General features: G+C 47.4%; 2 protein-coding genes across 3 annotated transcripts in view; one reads left to right on the top strand and one right to left on the bottom strand.

Moving 5' to 3' along the window:
* LOC144162875 (ileal sodium/bile acid cotransporter-like) overlaps positions 1 to 21,144 on the top strand; it is a 46,309-nt gene that overhangs the window by 8,501 nt on the left and 16,664 nt on the right. The window contains exon 2 of the mRNA XM_077693589.1: positions 5,697 to 5,936. Coding sequence (XP_077549715.1) covers positions 5,697 to 5,936 — 240 coding nt within the window. The remainder of the gene's footprint in view (positions 1 to 5,696; positions 5,937 to 21,144) is intronic.
* LOC144162877 (uncharacterized) overlaps positions 1 to 21,144 on the bottom strand; it is a 124,227-nt gene that overhangs the window by 94,269 nt on the left and 8,814 nt on the right. The gene's annotated exons all lie outside the window — the stretch shown is intronic.

Here is a 21,144-nt window from a genome sequence, read left to right as displayed (position 1 = left end):
CAGTAATAGCTCACACCTACAGCGCTTGCAGTGATAGGTGCCCGCTCTTGTTGCTGCTGGCAACCAACCGGTTCTCTCTCTCTCTCTCTCTCTCTCTCTCTCTCTCTCTCTCTCTCTCTCTCTCTCTCTCTCTCTCTCTCTCTCTCTCTCTCTATCTCTCTCTCTCTCTATCTCTCTCTCTCTCTCTCTCTCTCTCTCTCTCTCTCTCTCGTTAATTGAAACAACGTCCGGTGTGTCCAATATACACCCTTTCGCACTTTAAAGGGACACTGAAGTGATATGTAAACATTGCGGGATTACTAGCGCAAATTGTAGTCCGGAGTCCCCAGGCCATGTTTCGACCACTCTAGGCGCGTTTACGCGATTTTATTTAGTAGAAAAACTAATTCGAAAACGCTGTCCTCCTCTCTTTACGCTCGCCCATTTTCTGTGGCGTTTTCGTGTGACGTCAGGAGGGGATGAGCTGGCAATTGGCTGCGCCACGGCTGCGCTACTGCACGGCTCCCCGGCCGACAGAGTCAGTCGGCCCAACGTTTCGTCCGCCGGCCGCCGGCGGGTCGTCGCAATCAAGGAGGTTAAAAAAAATTGGCTTGGTCGCAATTCGAATTCGCTTAGTTGAAACGAAGCCAGGACACGTTTGTGAATGGAAGAATGTGCATTTCTTTACTTGGTTTGTTTGTACACTGTATCTAGCTCCAAGTCAAGGTCGCTTCACACAAGCGCTGCACATGCGACGCTTCGCTGACTGGTACGCCAGTAGGAAAATATAAGGCCTCTTGAAGGCGGGAGAAGAGTCAGCGAAGTCAATATAGGTACTAAGCAAATAAAATCAACTGATATTTTTACCGTACAGCGTAAAACTAGGGCGCGGGAAGCACTTTTTTGCGCTGGGCGAACAAGCACAGCGGTCAGCAGCAAGACTACGCATCTGCGAACGCTTTTCCGTCAACGAAATGCAATTGCTAGACGTGAGCTACTGTGGAAACTCGGGCGACGCTTACTGCATGATCGCAGTACAACAAATAGTCACCTAAGCGGCTTGAAATGCCAAAAATAAATAAAAGTGTAAACCGGTTGTGCAATATATACCCTATATTAACAAGGCATTCGCGTCCCGCTCCGTGGCCTAGCAGTCTGGGGCGCTAGGAATACACCGCAAATGTTTTGCGAGTCACGAGTTCGAATCCCCGCGGGTACGTGTTTTTCTTTTTTGTAAGTTAACTTTTTTGTTTTCCGCCGATGTTTTCTATATTGAGTTCACCTTTTTTGGGGCCGCAACGTTCATGGCTACACGAACTAGTTTACAAAACGCGCGCAGGCTGGCACTGGCGCGCTAGCGAGTTCTCGTTGGCGTGCTGTTGCCATAAGCACCGACTGCTTGCAGGCAGCGGGCACAGGCCAGAATGAACAGACCCTTGGCCTGGTGCGAACACGCTTTTTACGATACAGGCATGAGGGAGGCAAGCTCCAAATATGGGGGAAAAGCGCATGACATTTGGGCGTCTGCGGGTACGCGGAGGGCGTTCATGCACTGGTAGGTCTCGGCTAGTGAATGCTACGACTACAAGCCGTCCTGGGAGGCTTATCTTGTGCATTTTACAGCCGACAACATGGCAGAAGCGCGGTACGATGATTACTGAGATATTGAGAATGCCCATCCAACAAAGCCTTTGGTTATGTTTTACAGAACCGAAACCGAAACTTGTGTGATTGCTAACCTTGGGCATCGTCCAATCACGGCGCCCCTCCTCTCAACGTCACAGCCTTAGTTGGTGCGGCCGCCGCAAACCGCGCATGGTAGTTTTTCTTCTTTCGCGCTTTATAAAATAATTACCGATTTGTCAACCGGATAAACGATGAAAAGTGTGCTAATTCGAGCCAGTCTACGCAGTGCAAGCAAAAACGGGAGCTTGACAAATTCACTTCAGTGTCCCTTTAAGGGGTTACTGAAAATTACGTTTTTAACGCACTCAGGGTAGAGCGTAGTGTGCTTCTTTGAGCATGTCTTCGTTAGCTTATTGGCCATCATAGGGCAAACGTTTTAGCCAGCTTGCACGGGGCGGAACGCGCAACACGCACATTACACCTGGCTGCGACCTTCTTGAAATTGTGCAAAAGCCTGTGGATGTAGTTTTTATAAAAATAGGCGACAAGTGCGCCAGCACTAGCGTTAAGTGACAAAGGAATGTCATTCTTAAAACGCAACGTGTAATTTAGCACTTGAAGTTGTCCTTTCTTTGCGGTTTGGTCTGCGCCTGGGGTGAGAGTGAAAGGGAGCACTCTGTAATGTGGGCTGGATGTGGACTGGAATGCGCGCACGGACCGCCTTGATTGCTCTCTTGAGGCTGGAGTAGATATGTTGCCAAGCTATCAGCAGCGTTGCACTTGTTCATTCTAGCCATTGTCGCTCCCTTCTACACTTGTTATCATGATTATACCTTGGTTGTTGTTTTTGTTGTTGTTGTTTCTGCACAGATAAGTCATGTATAAATTAGTGTGGTTTCCTTTGAATAAACAGTTGGAAGTTGGCGATCTGCCGTATCTTCCCTCATTCGTCCATGTCTAGTTTGCGCCACATTTTGTTCTTTCTTTAAGTATATGTACCAACTAGCTCAGCAACAAATTTTGTTAAATACAGACATCGCGAACAATGGTCATACAAAAAAAGTAACAACTGCAAAAGACACTAAAAGTACGCGCAGACCAAAGAAACAAAAAAACAGGATATTGCATGACTTGTTGAGGATATAGGAAGTCGGTAACTCGCGGAATTTTGAAGGGTTTCGCTTTGCAACAACGGATTCGTGGAGATTCTGCAAGCGCCTCACCAGAAGAAACGCTTTCCCGTTCTTATTTCGCAAAGATATGCTTTAGAATCCTCTGCAGCTCCTTCTAAAGGGCTTCTGCGCGTAATCTTCCCGGCCAGGCCGACACTCGACCACGTATCTGAAGGTACTGCTTGAGAAACGTGTGTATTAAGTAGCTGACACCTCGTTGGAAACAAAGCACGAGTGCTTAGCTCTTGAAGTGAGTCAACAGCATCTTGAAAGAGGCGCCGACGCGCACTTGGAGAGGTGCAGTCGCCAAATGGTGAGAAGCAAGCCCAGCTAGATTTGCGCATAAACGGACGGCAAACTGTATTTTTCGCAGCCATTAAACATGCGCCTGCTCTTGTGAATGTATTAGCAAGCTCTTGAACTCGTGATTTGCACGTGGACCACGGAAGGTTCGGCGTTAACGAGGGAAGGTAAGAGCGCCAACTACAGCAGTCGCGTTGAGGAAACTACAGTGGCTGCCGAGTGAGTACCCTCAGCTCAAGCGGCCCTGCTGGTCAAGGGCCGAACATCTTCTACGCCAGGGGTTGGAAACCCGCGGCTCGCATTATGCGGCCTCGGCACGACGTCAGAACCTCCTGCCCTTTCTCTTGTTGTCACTTCCTATCAGAAGGCCGACAAGGCAGTTTTGGCCTTCCACTTATTCCACGATTTCTCCTCCAGTTCTACATTATTTTCAATTTTCTTCCAAGTACACGCCCCCCCCCCCCCCCCTAATTTGCCGTCCGGCCCTCCGCTTCAAAAGGTTGCCGACGCTGTTCTACGGCGTCACTACCCCAAGTGAACGCAAATTACGACCTTGGAGCACATTTTAAAATGTAAAACTTTTTACATCGTCCTCTCTAGTTTTAGTTGTACGCGCAGGGTTGCGGCCAAGAGTTAAGATTTGAAGGGTTTTTAGTTCACAAAGTTCTCACTAAACTCAAGCGATACCCAGTGCTTCGCAAACAAACGTGATTTGAGCAGGAGGCTTTCTTCACAGCGTTGGCTATTGTAGGGGCGATGCGGGATGTTCACGTTTGCGCCAAGGTTATAATTATTTACTACAATTTGCAACTACCATAATAAATAAAGCGACCGTTAGAGCGGCCTTAATGATCACTTACGACAAATCTCTCGGGCCACTTGTTTCTAGCCGCCGCCTGGCTGCCCTTACGAGCGCCTAAGACGAGAGCGCATCGGTGTTGTTTGTGCCCGGAACACAATTCAGAAACTTGAGGCGTTCCCTCCAGTCACTGATGCACGAATTGCTGAAGCGATATCAAACGGCACAGCTGGCACAAAATCAGTTTTTCATCTAACGAGAAAAATAATTAAACCGTGGAGCTAGTTAAACCGTGCTAGTTAAACCATGCTACTTGAGGCAGTTCAAAATCCAAACTGCGTCGACCGTGTCGGAATGGCGACATAGGTTCGACGCGGCTTCATAACGCGAGGGACACAGCTCGGTTCTGACCGCGGAAAGCCTTTTTTAAAGTGCAGAGCACTTTAGGGGACCGCCTTGTCGTTATAGCTCGCTCGCTGGACCCTAGAGCCTCACTCCGTACCATCGTAGCGGAGTTCCGTCGTAGCGGCGTCCCACAGAAGCTTCGAAAGCCAAGCCCTTTATATAGTCATAACGGTTCGAAACTCGTGAACCGCTGGCGCTTGTCATACATCTCCCCGTTGTTAAGCGCAGAGAAAACTGCAGGTACATTTAGTTAGGAACGCTCGCTGGGTTGGCTTTTGCGATAGTAAGCGAAAAAAAAGTTGGAACCCGCCGCGGTGGCTCAGTGGCTAAGGCGTTGCGCTGCTGAGCACGAGGTCGCCGGTTCGATTCCCGGCCGCGGCGGCCGCTTTTCTAATGGAGGCGAAAAGCAAAAACGCCCGTGTGTACGAGATTTCGGCGCACGTTAAAGATCCCCAGGTGGTCAAAATTAATCCGGAGCCCTCCACTACAGCGCTCCTCATCGCCTGCGCTGCGTCGGCGCGCTAAAACCGTACAATCAATCAAAACAAGTTGGAGTGCAACGCCGGCACGTGCGGCAGGAAAAGCAAGCACAAAAAGAACAACTCACGCTGGCGCAGTTTCAGGCAGGGAGCGCGCGAGCACTGCGAAGGTGGAAAATTTGAATTGCGTTGGATAAACCTCCGTTGAATTCATCAAGAGGAGTGAGACAGGACGGCGAAGTGCGTGATGGGTTGTAGCAGTGAGCGAATAACAGCGCTAAAACTCATTATGGCGAATCACTGCTCTGCACTTTCGACAGCTTTCACATTGAGGGGAACGGCTAAATTTTTTTTTTACTTGGTGCGCTCGATGTGCCTTTGTGAAAACCCATTGTGTGTGTTGGATATCCTGCAGTGAGCTTCGGGCGTAACGATTTAGACGTTGAAACTTTGAAGACACTGGCTTTCAACCAGAGCAACCTTCGCGTTTCGCCTGTCTCTCACTTCATCCACGATCACCATCATCGTCAGGCTTTCCTGCCGCGCGTTCCTGTGTGTACGGTCGCTAGTAGTGAGGCCTAGAAGGCTTCGCTTTAAAAATCGTCGACCATTTAGGACGTTCTCGTTTGGCCGACAACGAGGCCCCCGCCTCTCTCCTTGCGCAGGCGAAAAACCCCGGTGGTGAGAATTTATCCGGAGCCTTCCACTACGGCGCACCTCATCGCCTGTGTAGCGTCGACGCGTTAAACCCTACAATCAATCAATCAATCAATCAATCAATCAATCAATCAATCAATCAATCAATCAATCAATCAATCAATCAATCAATCAATCAATCAATCAATCAATCAATCAATCAATCAATCAATCAATCAATCAATCAATCAATCAATCAATCAATCAATCAATCTGTCCTTGTGCAACCATCCGCAGACATGCCTCGTCCAGTCCTCCGGCCTGGAGAGCAACTGCACGGGCCACAGCTACCTGGTGGCGGTTCTGCGCGTTCCCACGCCCATCCAGCAGTCCTTCCCGTTCCTGATCGCCATCATCGTGGCCATCAACTACATCAGCATGGGCTGCCAGATCGAGCTGATGGTCATCATCAACTCGCTCAAGAAGCCCATTCCGCCGCTGCTCGGCTGCGCCTGCCAGTTCCTCTTCATGCCCCTGGTGAGTGGCGGCACTTCCCCTCTCACTCGCTTTGAGCCTCGTTATAACGAACACTGATATAGCGAATTATCGGTTATAGAACACGAAATACAAACCTTGGTTGGTCAATCTTTATTTCAATGACAGTTATTCTTTATAACGAAACTCACACCGTTAGAACCGCGCGCGATATCGGATATAACGAAGAAATATTTGACCAGGAGTCTGAGACGCTACTTGAAAAGAGCCCCCGTCGTCCGAAACTGCGGAAATATGTCTTTCTGTTCGTAGACACTATGGAAAGCTCCATCCTGCTCAGTGCTGTGAGCAGCCACCAGACGAAGCAGCCACCAGCCACCAGACGCGCTTCATCTACTTTTCGTAATTACGTAGTTTCCAGTGAAGTTGCAAATATTGTGCGATTCCCGTCTGCTGTCAATGCATGGCCTTATACGGGAAGAAAATGGACAGCCCAATGTTTGTCTCGTAGAATAAAACTGTGGTCCGTCCAAGTTTGATTCAGCTAATTAACTATGAAGCATGCTCAATGACAAATTACAAACAAACGTGTTTTGTTTCCCGCACAGACGTGTGGACTGGGGTAAAAAACACCCCAGATTCGCTGCTCGTCCTAAACAACGTGAAATGGCGGATGAACGTTTTAACACGAAAGTGTTTTATGCAAGGGTACACCAAGCTATCGCCGACGTAATATCCGCCATGGAAGTGACACCGCCAGAAAAAGCTCCAATGACACGGCGGCGGCCGGATTGCAGCCTCGATCTCTCTCGTCGCAACGGGAGGTACGCAGCGCTCTGCCGAATGCGCTATGAATTCAATCGCAAGTAGGTCTACGAACGCGTCTTATCTCTTTCCCACTACTTTCTTTATTCAGATGGTGCTGCCGTCTAGAAGAGGCGAAGCGAAGTAGTTCATCATGACGCTAATGGGCGCCGGCAGGTGACGCCTCGATGCCCGCGTCTTCGTGTACGCGGGACGCGGGTGAATTGAGGCACCCTCCGCCACCTTCTGCTTTTGGTTTCCGTTTCGGTCCGGTTTCAGTTCGCACTGTTTTCAAGGGGCTGTGGTTTCAGTCTGAATTACGCAACGTTCCGGCGCGTGCGACCCAGTGTCTACCATTGGCGCGTCTAACGGTGCCATACCGACGTAATAAAAATAGCGATGTGCAAGTTCATATCAATGCACAATGAACATTTGAATGCTCCCGTGAAGGCAGATTTCACTTTCGTGTTTCACCGGTTCCTATGAAAGAGGCATCGACAACGTTTTTTTTAGATGCGACGCTCAGAGCATCTCTTGTCGGCGCCCCTGTCCTTCCTGCGTGCGTCCGTTGTTGTCCGCGTGCGTCCGTTGTCCGCAGCCACTCTCCCCCGCTCCTCTCCGATAGCGAACACTCTCTCGCGAGGGGCATTGGATTGGATTTGGATTTGGATTCAATTGGATTAAAGTGGATTGTGTTGCGTCATAGCCGCGGCACACTCTCCGCGGTCTCGTCTCCTTCGGGCGCGCTGCGCATATAACCGGTGCGCCGCTCTCCGGCGGCCTTTCGGTCGACGGTTGCTCTCCGCTTGCGCTTGAACCTCCCTCAGCGTCGCATCACACCAGGGTTCCCGCGAGGGGAAGTGGGCGTAATTTTTTTTCTTTCCTCTCGCGAAACGCAGATCAAGTCCTTTAGTTGCACGTACGAACAACGCATGTTTTGTTTATTTCAACTTCGGCTACGCGGTAAAAGGCGTCTGGCGTCACGCCTTCGTTGAGCCTGTCGCAACCGCCTCCTGAATCAATAGCGCTACCCGGCTGACGACCATTTATCGGGTGCACGTACGTGCTTCTGTACACTTTGGAACCCCCCTCCCGGAATCGCGCCTTCCGGTATCTTATCTCGCGTTTCGCGGGCTAAAACGTTTGTTTTGCCGGGTCGAGTGTTCCCTCTCTCCAAAGGAGGCGCCGCAAGGGGCCACCTACCTGTACCACCGCAGTCGGGTCCCTTCCATGCCAAACGACGCAGCCGTAAAGTCGACCATCACGGATTTTTTTTTAAAATTGTGGCTCATCTTTGCACAATGCTCCCTCAAAGTATTTTTATCTAAAAAATTTTTCTTTTCGTAGCCGATCTTGTATCTCCAGGGTTTAAAGCAAACTTATTTCTATCAAAAATTCATAAAAAAAGATCACTTCTCTCTCAATCGCCGCCATTTTATCGTGGACGCCACGTTGACGCCCTGGGCTACCCTAAGCCGCATTTTGGAGATTTCTGCTTTTTTTTTTTTTGCTCTCGTTACGCCGTTCAGAAAATACACGGTGTAGCGCATTTTAAAACTGTTTTTGCAAATACAAGCGCGTTCCATCAGTCAATGAAGCATTTTTTTTTACTGAATTTCACCATTGCGGACCATTGATAAAAAATATCCGCGCACGAAAAAAAGAAACGCGCGAGAAAACGTTTGCCAAGTTTGAAAAAAATCTCCTTTCCGGCCCATATTCACCCCTAAATTGCGCATTGTTGTGCTCGTACTACAATATAAAATGCAGCGCATTCACTAGTACACACCGTCGCAGTTTATTTCAGGATGTTTATTCGGAAGAGCTTTTGCTTTAGAAGAGAAAAAAAAAAATGTTTGAATTTGTACACCGACATTTCACCACGTTGTTCCGCAGAGCGTCTTCTCAGCACGGCATGTGCCTGCCTTCATGAAAGACGCGCGAGCCAGCGGTTTCGCGCTGCAAGATTACTTTTCCAGGCAATTGTATTTCGTAGCGTCAACACGGGGAAAAAGGATAGTTCGCTTGTTGGATGTAAAAGTACAACGTGGAGCTAGTGGCAATGTGCCCATTCTATGAGTACGTCACGGTGGACTCAACGGCTGGCTGGACATCAGGCGTGCATTCAAAGCATCAACGCATGCACATGAATTCGTTCAACTCGATGACTCGGCCCCCATTTGCTTCCTAATATTTAGCACACATAATGGATACTGCGCATTACATACATTTTGGCGCACGTTAAAGATCCCCAAACGGGTCAAAATTTATCGGGAGCCCTCAACTACGCCCCGCCTAATAGCCTGAGACTCCCCAAATTTGAATTGGGAAGCTCCTCTTACACAGCAAGCTCCACGCTTGACTACGATGAGTTGCTGGGCTAGTCAACAATTGGAAAGTTACAAAACAATTGGGAAGTTGCTTCTGTTTAGTTTTATAAATTCCTTGCCTTGGCTTTTTGGTTGTTCTCGTTTTTTTTTTTTAGTGGGTTCTTCCTTTTTTCTTGTTTTATCTTCTTCCGTTTTTGTTCTAAGGGGAGGGGGGGGGACCGCTTTTCTCCGGAAATGAAATTCCTGGGCTCCCCACCGATAAGACACACAGATTCGGTTATCTCAAGCTGGCATGCGACAGCGCGGAAACTGACGGGAAGCACGAGCAGAATAAACAATGAATAATGGCTGGAAGAAAAACGGTGTCCACGTTTATGTATTTTGGCATCGCTGCCGTAGAATTGCGCAAGTAACCTCTCCGCGGTCATAACACTCGAAGTCCCCCTTGCCACACCGATAGCACGAAAACCGTGCGACAAGACTCTCTCCGTATATACTGCAAGTGACAGATAGCTGCTCAAGGCGATCTTCGAGGAGGCAGACCGCGGGGGGCGTTGAATGGCGTCAAATTTGGAGCAGTGGCATCGGGCAGACTCAGGGTTCTCACCGAACGTTGCTCCCGAAACGTAGTACGGCTACTCTTCCATATCGCTCAGCTGATCTTGTAGCGCTGTTTAAAAAAAAGTGAATCAAGACCAGAAGCTGGAGATCTGGAAAAAACGTCCCGCGGGCGTTTTGGGGGGGCGGGGGGGGGGGGGGGGGGGCGCTGATTCTGCGGGCCAAAACACCCAGAAATCGGCGATGAAGTTCGCGTATCAGTGGAGCACGGTGTGTTATAGGTCACATTGGGTCATTTCGTATGCGATGCATGTCTTGGCGGTGCCTGTCTCAGCGAAGTACGGCAGGTTTGTGGGGGTCGATTTTCTGAGCTCTTTCTTGAAGCCTTTTTGAAGGTCCTTATGCCATCTAAAAAGAACTTCTGCCATATAAGGCGTTTTCTTTTTTCTTTTTGAAATGAGCTACATATCCAAAAACCCAAACTGAGCCGGATAAAGCTGCAGTGACAAGAAATACCAGGCAACTTTGCCCCAAGAATGGGGTGGGTGGAAAACAGTTAAGATAACGCCCTGAAAACGTGTACGCAGATCATGGTTCGTATCGAAAGTTTGCTTTTTGGCTTGAGTGTTCAGACTGTTTCGTGGGCGTTTTCGGACGTTCCTTTTTTTCTTTTTTTGCGTTTCGGAGCTAGCTGATTGTAGAAAAAATTCAGAAAACAATTACATCTGCCGTAGATCTGCCTCCAGATGCCCGCGACGAAGTGAACGGAAGAAGTGAACGAAAGGAAACAGTTGGGAAACAATGATTTCATTTCGTCTGCCCCGTTCCTACGAAACAACTCTGGTTATATTTATTTTTTTACTCCCATATTTACCATTTCAGTACTTCACTAAATAACCGCCGCTTACAAGCCTGGCAAATCCCGCCTCCCTCCCCACCCCCTCCCCCCCGCTCTGAGAGTACGAAACACTTCATCAAGTTGAAGTATATGTATAAATAATTATTAAGAAAAGGGGTGGCCAGTGGCCTAAGAAGGGGGGGGGGGGTGTTTGGAAGGAGGTGAAGGGCTCCTGTAGGCCCTAAATTCTTCGGGCTACGCCTGACACTTTGGCGAACTCCCAAAGGGAAAGCAATCTCTCCTTGGCGTGACTAGGATTCATGGGCGTAGTCCACTCTTCGTATGATTGCACCTGTTGGGCGTGTCGGGCTCGGAGTTCACGGAGGCCCCCACAGTCCCACAAGAGGTGTCGAATATCCTGCTTGACTGTAGAGTCCTTGCAGTACGGGCAGGGGTACGGTGGAGAAAGATATGAGCAGCCTTCTTGTGCAGCGTTTTGGAAATTCATGGCAAAGCAATGCAGAGCTTGCTCACTTCGTTAGTGCCTTAAGGCGTGCCCAAGATAGTTATCCCATGGAAGAATTCGAAAAGAGCAGTTAATGGTGCCCAGAGGATCGACTCACCTGCTCTCCATGTACAGTTCTACTGTTCCTGACTCCCTGTTGCATATTTTTAATGCCTTCTCCACCAAAACTCAATCGCACAATGCTTGAAAGTCAATTTAAACAAAGTTTTCATAACAATGCAGCATCAATTTAAGTGTTTCTAATTAATATGAGCCAAATCCAAACTCACCACCCCAATCTAGCTCAAATTGACGGCATAATTTTTAATTACTTATGGCCATAAACTTCTCCTAGCTGACTTGTAAACGATATCATATAATAGTTCTGACAGCGCTGCATTTAGGTCCGGTAACAAACTTCGGCTTGTTTCGGCTGATTTCGAGAAAGAAAAAAAAAAACGCCTCATACGCCGAGATATGCCTTGAGATTCCTGAAAACCGCTCGGCTTTCTGCTCTAAAAAAGAGCATTCCATCTTTATCACTTCTCCCATAACAAAGCGGATGAACGCGCGTAAATAGGAAAGACCTTTTGAAACTGTCAGCATTGGTGGCGCGGCCTCCACTCGTCAGCATTACTTAACGAAAAAAAAAAAAGCATATTTGAACCCAATCATAATTGCATAACAGAAAATACCAGCGTTCTTTTATTCAAAATACATGCTGAATCAGTTACACACCGTCTACAATTTGGAGCTTGAAATGCATAAAGTCCCGATTTCGTGCAACTACCCTGGAAAGGTCGCGCAGTCTCCTTAATAAGCGTACGGCAGCTGACAGTCATGCAAACAACTTTTCTGAGTGCAGTGCGGTCATTGTTCCTCCTTCGTGAGAAACAAAAAGAAACCTCGAGCTATCTTAGTCCAGAAAACAAGACTGCCTATTTGCAAGCAAACCACTGCAGCTAATTTCAGAACTGGCGAAGGCCATTGTACAAAGGCTACGGTCACACACGGAAGCCTTGAATAAATACGACGCTCATTTCACAATGGCCTTGGCTCAGCAAAGCCGGCAAGCTGACAATGCATGCGCTCAAACATACTTTCGCTTGTTCCGTGGGTAAACTTACCGCCCCCTGGTATACAGAAGCTGTCAGCATGAAGAGACGCCTGAGCGAGCAGGTTTTCCGCCGGTATCCACTTTCCTTTTTTAGAAATGCCGCATGATAATTACTGCATGTCAATAACATGCGTTCTTCCTGACGGTTACTTATACGTGCAGAATACTGTTTTCAGAACTGCCAAACTCCAGCAGGAACGTGCTGTCGCGTCGGCCAAGAGCGCAAGGCTTGAAGCCAATGTCGATCCCCCAAAACAGCTAACGCGCATGCGGTTTATTACTGAAGACGTCCCCCTAGCCCCCGTATTTTGAGGCAGTGCTCGGGTGAATAAAAAATTGGCCGCGTATCTGCTCTTTTCGTCGCAAATGTCGACGAAAAACGATAGTCTTTCGTCGACATTTGCCAAGTAAATGCCTCCCTTTGCTTTCCTACTCACCTCTCATCGCGCTCCTCCCAAGGTAAACACGATGGAGTTATGCTAAAGCCAATTTAAATTTATTGCGTTCCCATGCTACAGTCGGGTGCCTCGATGCCAGTGCTGGTATACGGAGGAGACCAGCATGAATCGAGGCAGCCTACTCCAACGTTTATAGGACTACCTTGCCGTTCTCTACGCGCGTCCCAAGCGGAACGTGAAAGCTCCGTGCAACCGGAGCCGATGCCGTTCGCAACCAAGCGCGCCACGCATGCGCAGTGGCGTTCCCGCTTGCCATCGTAGCGGAGCGGACCGTGAAAAACGGTCAGCTAAAACTCGGTATTCGCGAGTTTTGGCTAACCGTTTTGCACAGTCCGCTCATCTACGATAGTGAGCGGGAGCGCCATTGCGCATGTATGGCGCGCTTGGCCGCGAACGGCATCGGCTCTGGTTGCGCTGAGCAGGCCGCCGGTATCGGAGCGGACCATCGAAAACGGTCAGCTAAAACTCTATTGACGCTCATCGTCTTTGTCTTTTACGGGCGAAGCCCGTTAGGGGCTCGGGCGGTTGGCAACTCATGTCGTCGTCGTAAGCGTCATCTCATATAGTCATCGTACTAAAACACCGGGACACTCGTTTACGCCCCGCGCTGGAGCGCTTTGTAACGCATACTTAAAAAAACACCGGGACACTCGTTTACGCCTCGCGCTAGAGACCTTCATACTTCAAAGACACGAGACTTTAACAGCAAAGCCGTGTATACCTCTACCCACCAACGGTTTCATCTCCGTTGGGAAAAACGCGAAGGCGCCAAGAATACACCTATAGACTGCCTGCTTCACCTCTCACCAGGTTTCACGTTAATGGAGATGGTTTGGTATTTTTTTAGCGACCAAGACTCTTACGGGCTCGGGCTTTTGGCGTCCCCTGTCGTCGTCTCGTATAGTGACGGTACCAAAACACCGGTACACTCGTTTTCCAACGCCTCGCACTAGAACGCTTCGTGCTTCAAGGACACGATAGCTTTATACAGCAAAGCTGTATACCTCTACCCCCCAACGGTTTCATCTCCGTGGGCAAAAAATTGTCGTCTGCCTCTCATTGCCCACCAGCAGCGATTTTGCGATAGCGGGCAATGACACCATACCAGGACAGACTGTCGTCACGCTTAGTCATAAAACATCTTTTCTTTTAAAAGCGCCTGCTTGCGACCTGTCCGGGCGTCACCAAAAACGTTCATTGAGGCGGTTACTCTTTCTCACAACGAAGGATTCGAACCGGGCGCGCCATAGTTCGAGAGAGACTCCTTCGATTTTGTTTTCCCATGTTTGCGCCGCACGCAGGCGGCGACGTACAGCCCTTATCGCTGTTTTGCAAAGCACAGCGGCGCTGCTTTCGAGTGGCTGTCCAGACAGGATGCAACCCTTTGTCTATCAAGCCTCGGCGGTCACGTGCTGCTCGGGCGCAATAATTCGTTGGCTACCGTCCAGTCGTATACTACACCACAGGGAGCTGTTGTGCAGGCATTTTCCTTTTATTACTCTGACTAAATCCAGAAAAGCTAGAAAACCGTGGATTACACTTGAACTCTTAAAAAGAATAAAAGAACGCAATAAGTTGTTTGATAAATTTGTAAAATCCCGGGATTTATTGGTCCTGATGGATTACAAGAAAGTTAGAAATAAATTAACAACGGACATAAAGAGAGCGCGCCTTCAGTACTACTCAAACAAATTTGCGAGCATTCAGTTTGATCCCTCAAAAACTTGGACGGTTATAAAAAATTTGCTTCGGAAATCGAAGGCTTCAGTGCCATCTGAACTAAAAATAGGAGAAGATACCTTCAGTGGTAAAGCCCTAGCTAATCTGTTTAACCAACGCTTCCTGTCTTTTGGGGTGTCCAATTCACGTAGCTCGGATCCAAGGTCTTATCTAACTCAAAACGTGTGCAGCTCAATGTTCCTCTATCCTGCTACTATAACCGAAATTACCAATGTGGTAAATAGTCTAAAAAAAATTGTTCTTCTGGCTTTGATGGAATTAAGGCCGCACCAATCAAAGCTGTGATAGACCTGATCGGTGAAGTCTTGTGTCACCTAGCAAATTTAATTCTGTCTACAGGAATCTTCCCCGATAACATGAAAATAGCAAAAGTTATTCTTTTACATAAAGGTGGTGCGATTGATGAAATTAATAATTACCGGCCAATTTCAGTGCTACCCATTTTCTCCAAGGTCATGGAGAAAGTTATAAATTCTAGACTATCAAGTTACCTCCAAAAGCTGAAATTAATTTCCGGCAATCAGTATGGATTTCAAAAAGGGAAATCTACTGAACTTGCTTTAATTAACATCAAGGATAGCCTTATTCGCAACATAGAAAACCGTCTTTATTCTGTAGGAATTTTCTTAGACTTTAATAAGGCTTTTGATTCAGTTAAACATGATATTCTTTTTCTTAAACTGTCACATTATGGTATAAGGGGAACTTCACTTCAGCTTTTTCGCAGCTACTTATCAGACCGTGAGCAATTCGTTTCAGTTCATGATGTTCAATCCGACAGGCAAAAAATATCGTATGGTGTACCACAGGGGTCTATATTGGGGCCAATTCTATTTCTTTTATACATTAATTATATTGATTCGATTCCGTTCACCCAGGATATTGTTCTTTATGCTGACGATACGAATGTTTTTTTTTCGTCCACTGATTTGGCATCCGTCATCGCTACTGCAAACTCCTGGTTACAACAGCTTTCCCTCTGGCTGGATGCGAATGAATTACAGCTTAACGTTAAGAAAACAAAATATATCATTTTCACGTCTAAGAATAGGCCTACGAGAATTCCTTGCCCTCTAACATTTCAATCCCTTCCAATCGAAAGAGTTCAAGTACACAAGTTTTTAGGTGTTTTCTTTCACGAAAATCTTCTTTGGAATCACCATGTTGATTTTGTTAAACACAAGACCGCACAATCTATTGGAGCGTTAAATAAACTGCGTCCTTTGTTACCAACACCTGTAAAGCGTCAACTGTATTTCTCGCTTGTTCATTCTCGTTTGCGATATTGTCTGTTGGTTTGGGGTGTTACTTCTAAGTCCAACCTTAACTTTCTCGTTTCGATTCAGAAAAGGGGTATTCGTTTTATCAATAACTTGCCTATGGCTGTTTATACCTTACCTTATTTCGCACAAAATTTAATTATTAGTATTCAATATATGTACGAACTTAAGTTAGCTGAGACCATATACCATACCTATAAAAGTGACCGCGAATCCTTTCTCTTACAGTACACAGACACTCATCCACACTACAGCTTTCGGCATACTGTTTTCAAGAAAAACAGGATCAGGACGAATTATGGTACCCAGCTGTTAGATTGGCAGATACCGAATCTTTTAAACTATCATCCCGACATAATAGGCCTTATTGATTGTTGTAGGTGTTTATATTCATTTAAAAAGCAAATTAAACTTTACTTTATGAATTTATTATGACTTACATTGACCTGATTTGCTACCTTCATGCTCTTTGCATCTGTTTATGTAGTGTTTATTTGGATTGTAAACTATGCAACCACATTTGTTTGCTGGCTACAATGTATGTATTAGTGTAATCCTGCTAATTCTCGTGGGAAATGTTGGTTATTGTATAACTCTATGTTGCCATCTGATTGTCCCCCTTCTTTTTCCTTTTTTTCTTTCTTTTTCTTTCTTTTTTTATGTGAAACGTTTCCAAGCTTGAAACGCTGTCTGTGCTGCCAGTGTCACTGGGAGCCAGAGGTCAAGTCAGGCGACATTCACGTTGCCTTTAGCCTCGGCACCATGTACGCCATTCTGCCAAATAAACTCCATATTTCAATCAATAAATCAATCAATCGTCCTCTCAAGCTTCTACGTACTGAAGGCTTGAGACTTCCATACGCCTCCTGATCAGAAACACCGATTCACACATCCTGGACAAACATTTCGAGATAACCGTCCTCTCAAGCTTGTGCGAACTGAGGGCTTCGGACTTGCGCAAAAAACGAGGACTGGACGAGAAAGACACGACGACCAGCGCAGTTTTCTAACAACTGGATTTTTATACATCATACACCACATATAAACGCTCTTTTACAACACCCGCGCATGATCAAATGTCTGCCTTACACGTCATACTCACAAACTCAAGAAAAAAGCGCTTTACATTATCTCATGTCGTCTAACAACTTAATTTCCTTATCGGAAAGGGCTTCTGAAGGTTTACTTATGCATCTTTCTTTTACTTTCAACATGTGCCGAGCTTTCACTATCTCTCTTGTAGTCTTATCATGGTAGTGGAACTGCGTCGTGGTTTGGTCGGGCAACGGCTCGCATTTTTTTTTTGTTGTGCACTGCGCACCTTTGTTGCGCACCTTTATGGCTGGACATACGTTCTCTGAGCTTTACATTTATGCATTTACTCGTCTGACCGACGTACGGGTGCCCACATATCAAATGGAATTTTGTACACGTTTTCACTGCATTCCAGAAATTTGTACGTGTGATGCAATGTGCATTTACTAGCCTTACTGCTTGCCCTTTCCTTGTACAGTCTGCCTTCGTGTCTTTTTCGTTCAGTCCTCGTTTTTTGTGCGCTCAAGTTAGTCATGACTTCTGTAAGCCTCCCGTGCCGAAGTCCGCCTCCTGATCAACAACGCCATCCTGGTCGCTCGGCCTGTTATTAAACGGGTACTACAGCAAACACTTGTGATCACTGTCGTTCATCGAAGAACGTGAACACCCATCCGTACCCTGTCCTAGAGATCAAGATAGTTATGCTCAGATAAGCCCACCAATGCATTCGTAAGAGCGCCGTGCGCGATAACGGGGGGAGAACAAAATAGGTGGCACAATGGCTACCTTTTATCAAGACGTAAAGCATGTAGACGGTTTATTAAAGGTCCTGGAGACTGATAATCATGCTGATCAAGCAAAAGAACGGCGAAAAGTTTTCGCTCATTGCCGTTTTCTTTACTTTCGTCCCGTCACTCACAGTCTTTCAGATCGCCGATCCCAGATATATAGTAGTTTAGGATGGCGGATAGCGTTGGGCGGTACACTGCTGGATTTGCACCGACCCCTGTTCAGCGCAGGAGGTCTATAGAAAAAACTAACCAACCCTTTCCTGCCGGAAACAGGGGTGCGCGCGAAGTTTGCCGAACACTGTGAAACCGTAAATCAATCCCTCGTTAAATCCCCTCCTAACCAAATGCCCAACCCCCGACAAATGGCAACCCTACGATTGACCAACCCCAACCCAACCCTTATATTTCAACTGAGATTGACCCGAGTGCAAACGCCGTGCAGTAATGTTTGGGTATGTGCTATTGTATGTCCTGCACTTCCTCTTCACCGGAGTGGACCAAGCGTGGCCTACCCAATGCGCAGCTGGCGTGCGCGGAGTGGGCTAATCTCCTTTTCCCTTCTCCAGAGGGAGGGAGCGCCTGTGATTGGCTGGGAGTGTGGCGTGATCCGGCGCGCCACTTGTGGGAGCGGCCGCCAGCTGCGGGAGAGGAGAGTTTGGGCGCGCGTCGCTAACAGCGACAGAGACACGAGTCGGCCAATACAAGCGTCACTTGAAAGATTCACCTCGAGCACTAGCAAAGACTACTGAAGCATTTGTGGCCTCAAAAAAACCTGCTGCTCGGCTAGTTGGTTCATATATTGGCAAAAAAATGTTGGCGCATTACAGACAAAACACTAGAGTGACTAGACAGACAGGTGTGACTGGCGCTCTAAACACACATGCGACGTTTCAGTAATGTCCTGTCCATTCCATCATATTTCATACGCAAATATAAGACTTAATGACCGCGTTGAAGAGTTTCGGCACTCTTTGGCCATCGTTGCCTTGAACAGCATGTACTACAGTCAAACCCGGTTACAGCGAACTGCAATATGCGCCACGATTAGTTCGATATAACTAATAGTTCTAAATAGCCGAACCCGCCAATAACGAGTTTTTTGTTACGAGTTCGCAATACGTGGGACTCCCTCAACGGTTTATTAGTCATGGCTTCTATGACTAATAGAAGTCAGAACTCCTCCTGCCATCACAATAAATTATGTCATTTACATACACAAAAATATCTATTTATTGCAAGCAATACAGCTACTTTCCGCTTTAACTACCTACTTTTCCAAAAAGCGTTGATTCTTGTTTTCACTTTTGTTTTGGCGGCGTCATCTAGCACAGCAGTCTCTACATGAGACCTCATGTGCATCAGTTGCAGTCGGTGTCCTTCAATATCGAAGCAATATTGGTCGAGCACATTGACTGCCGAAAGCGCTTCATTAAGCATCGGACGGCTTTCACTTGCGACATCCTCCGCCTCTTCGGTGCCTCCAGCATGCAGCGCCAGCAGCCATAACATCGGTGACGGCGAGGGCTCACAGTGAAGGCAACGTCGTCGTCGACACTCAGTCAATCCTTGGAGGGTACTCCTTTCAGCAACATAGTGAACGTTTGTGAGCTCTTCTCACAGTTCATCGATGCTTCCATCTTGGTCCGGTCTCGCTGACTGAGAGGGTTTAATCGTGAGTCAGGCGCGTTAGAAACAGTTACGGAAAGTGCCGGGAGTCACGTCGCTCCATGGGAGGCTCAACATTTCCGTCGCAGCCAATCAACATTTCAATCGCCGCTCCGAGACCGTGCATTTTGGCGGCAATTCTAGGCGCGCCGAGTTCGATATATCAGATGTGAACTTCGTTATAAGGAATATGTTTCGCGTGTATTTTCATAACTGATCTTTCTTTGCTCGATATATAGCAAAATTCGCTCTATCCGGACTCATTATAATCAGGTTTTACTACACTACTACTACTTTGTACTACTACTACAACGAATGCTACTATTACTAATAGTACTTTCTACTGCCTACTACTACTATTTTCTACTATCTACTATCACTACTTTGTACTGCTACTTCTGCTACCACTACTTGCTACTGCTACTACTCGAAGTGGAGGACTGCAGATAAGTTGAGGAATCCTGGCAATATTTCCACACAACAAGGAAATCAGGGAGGTGCCTCTCTATAACCTCCCTGATTTCGTTGTTCCACCTACTTCTTGGTGTTTTCTCTCCCCTTCATTGATTTTCCCTCTCTGCCTTGACTGCGTGTTCCTCCGTAGTTTTTATTAGCCTGTCATATGCCCATTAATTTTCCCCCGGATTTTCCTTATTTGAGCCTCTATGCTCTGGGTTATAACCGCAGTTTCTTTACTGCCTCACTTGGTGCACTGCCCTGGCCGGTCCGGTTTCGCGCCCCCCAGTTTCCCAAACCTCAGGTGTACACGCGTGCGCTCACTGCTCAGCCTGTAAATGCCTTTCTCATTTATGCTTATTTATCCAAACATTCATAAAGTCCCTCCGACGGGAGGCAGAAGTCAGTACTCGACTGTCTCCTACCACACTCTTACGTAATTTGACCCTCGCATTTTTGTTCTCTTTTTACTATGATCAGGTTTTGCTAATCACAGATATCTAGCATTACATTTCCGTTGAAGTCTGTTTACCCGTATAGATCTTCAATGTGGACGTGCATGTCCCCTATCAATAGTACCTCCCCCGAACGTTTCAAATCCTCGATGTCCTTTTTTAGACATTCCACGAGTTTTTCGTTTTGTTCTTTGCTATCCTTACCCATCCACACATACGGCACACCTAAAGCCATCTCCCTACCCTCAACTATTCCTTTCACGCGGACGTTCTTTAGAGACTTCTTTCACTCTCTTCCAATTAGCCTCCACCGTATAAGCATACCAACTCCTCCGCGTATTCTCCATCCAGCCGTCCTGTTACAACTTTCCCATACATACTCTCCAATTACCAGAGATTCTTCCAGGTCGTGTAAATGCGTCTCGGTCACGGCGTATATCCGGCTATCGTCCTCCTCTAGCTGCTTATGAATCTCCTTCAATTTATCTCTTTTCCTGTCGGCCTGCATGTTCATGTACGTGATTTTCAGTTCTCCCCCTGTTCTTGACACCCCGTCGCCGCCTCTTTTGTTTGCCTGCACCCACCTAGCTATGTTCCCCATCTCCCTGCCAACGTAGCCTTCGCTAAGACCTGTGGCCCCCTTGAAAAAGCCACTGCTCGTGCCGCGTGTCGTCGCCGGATGGCTTCTCGCACCTGCCCGCTGAAGTGAACTCCGTCACACTGAAACACCCATTTCCAGCCCACCCGTCGGACGCCACTGTTGATGTCGACGACAGTGAAATTGCTCAGCTGTCGTGTGTCCTGGTTCATTGCCAGAACTTCCACGTGCACCTCTGGTACTGTGCTCACGACGACCTGCACATTCGGGCACAGCGTCCGAAGCTCCCCCACCCCCATTGCTAGTGCTGATTTCACACTCTAGTGCCCCTTCCCTACAGAACACCATTGGTCCCTCAAGCTATAACCACGAGGTTTTGCCCCTGCATGCTGTCGCACATCTTATCCTTCTCTTTTTCTAAAACTACTCTGACCGTCTGTCTAGGGAATACGCCAATCTGCCCTCTCTCGTCATTCTCACTCATCCTCTTATTGCCCTCTCGAAGTAGAGCATGTTCGAGTATCCTGCCAAGATCACCGTGCGCCTCTTTTCCTCTTCTTGCCTGTCCCCCGGCGCGTCCGACCATACCTTACGCCAACGCCGCCTGTGGGGAAATGGGC

The sequence above is a fragment of the Haemaphysalis longicornis genome, unplaced genomic scaffold (genome assembly GCF_048455015.1).
Source record: "Haemaphysalis longicornis isolate Haplotype H1 unplaced genomic scaffold, Haemaphysalis longicornis Haplotype H1 scaffold_12, whole genome shotgun sequence".
In the NCBI taxonomy this organism is placed as follows: domain Eukaryota; kingdom Metazoa; phylum Arthropoda; class Arachnida; order Ixodida; family Ixodidae; genus Haemaphysalis; species Haemaphysalis longicornis.
The sequence above is the reverse complement of the archived record's forward strand: the minus strand, read 5'-3'. Positions and strand labels throughout refer to the sequence as shown.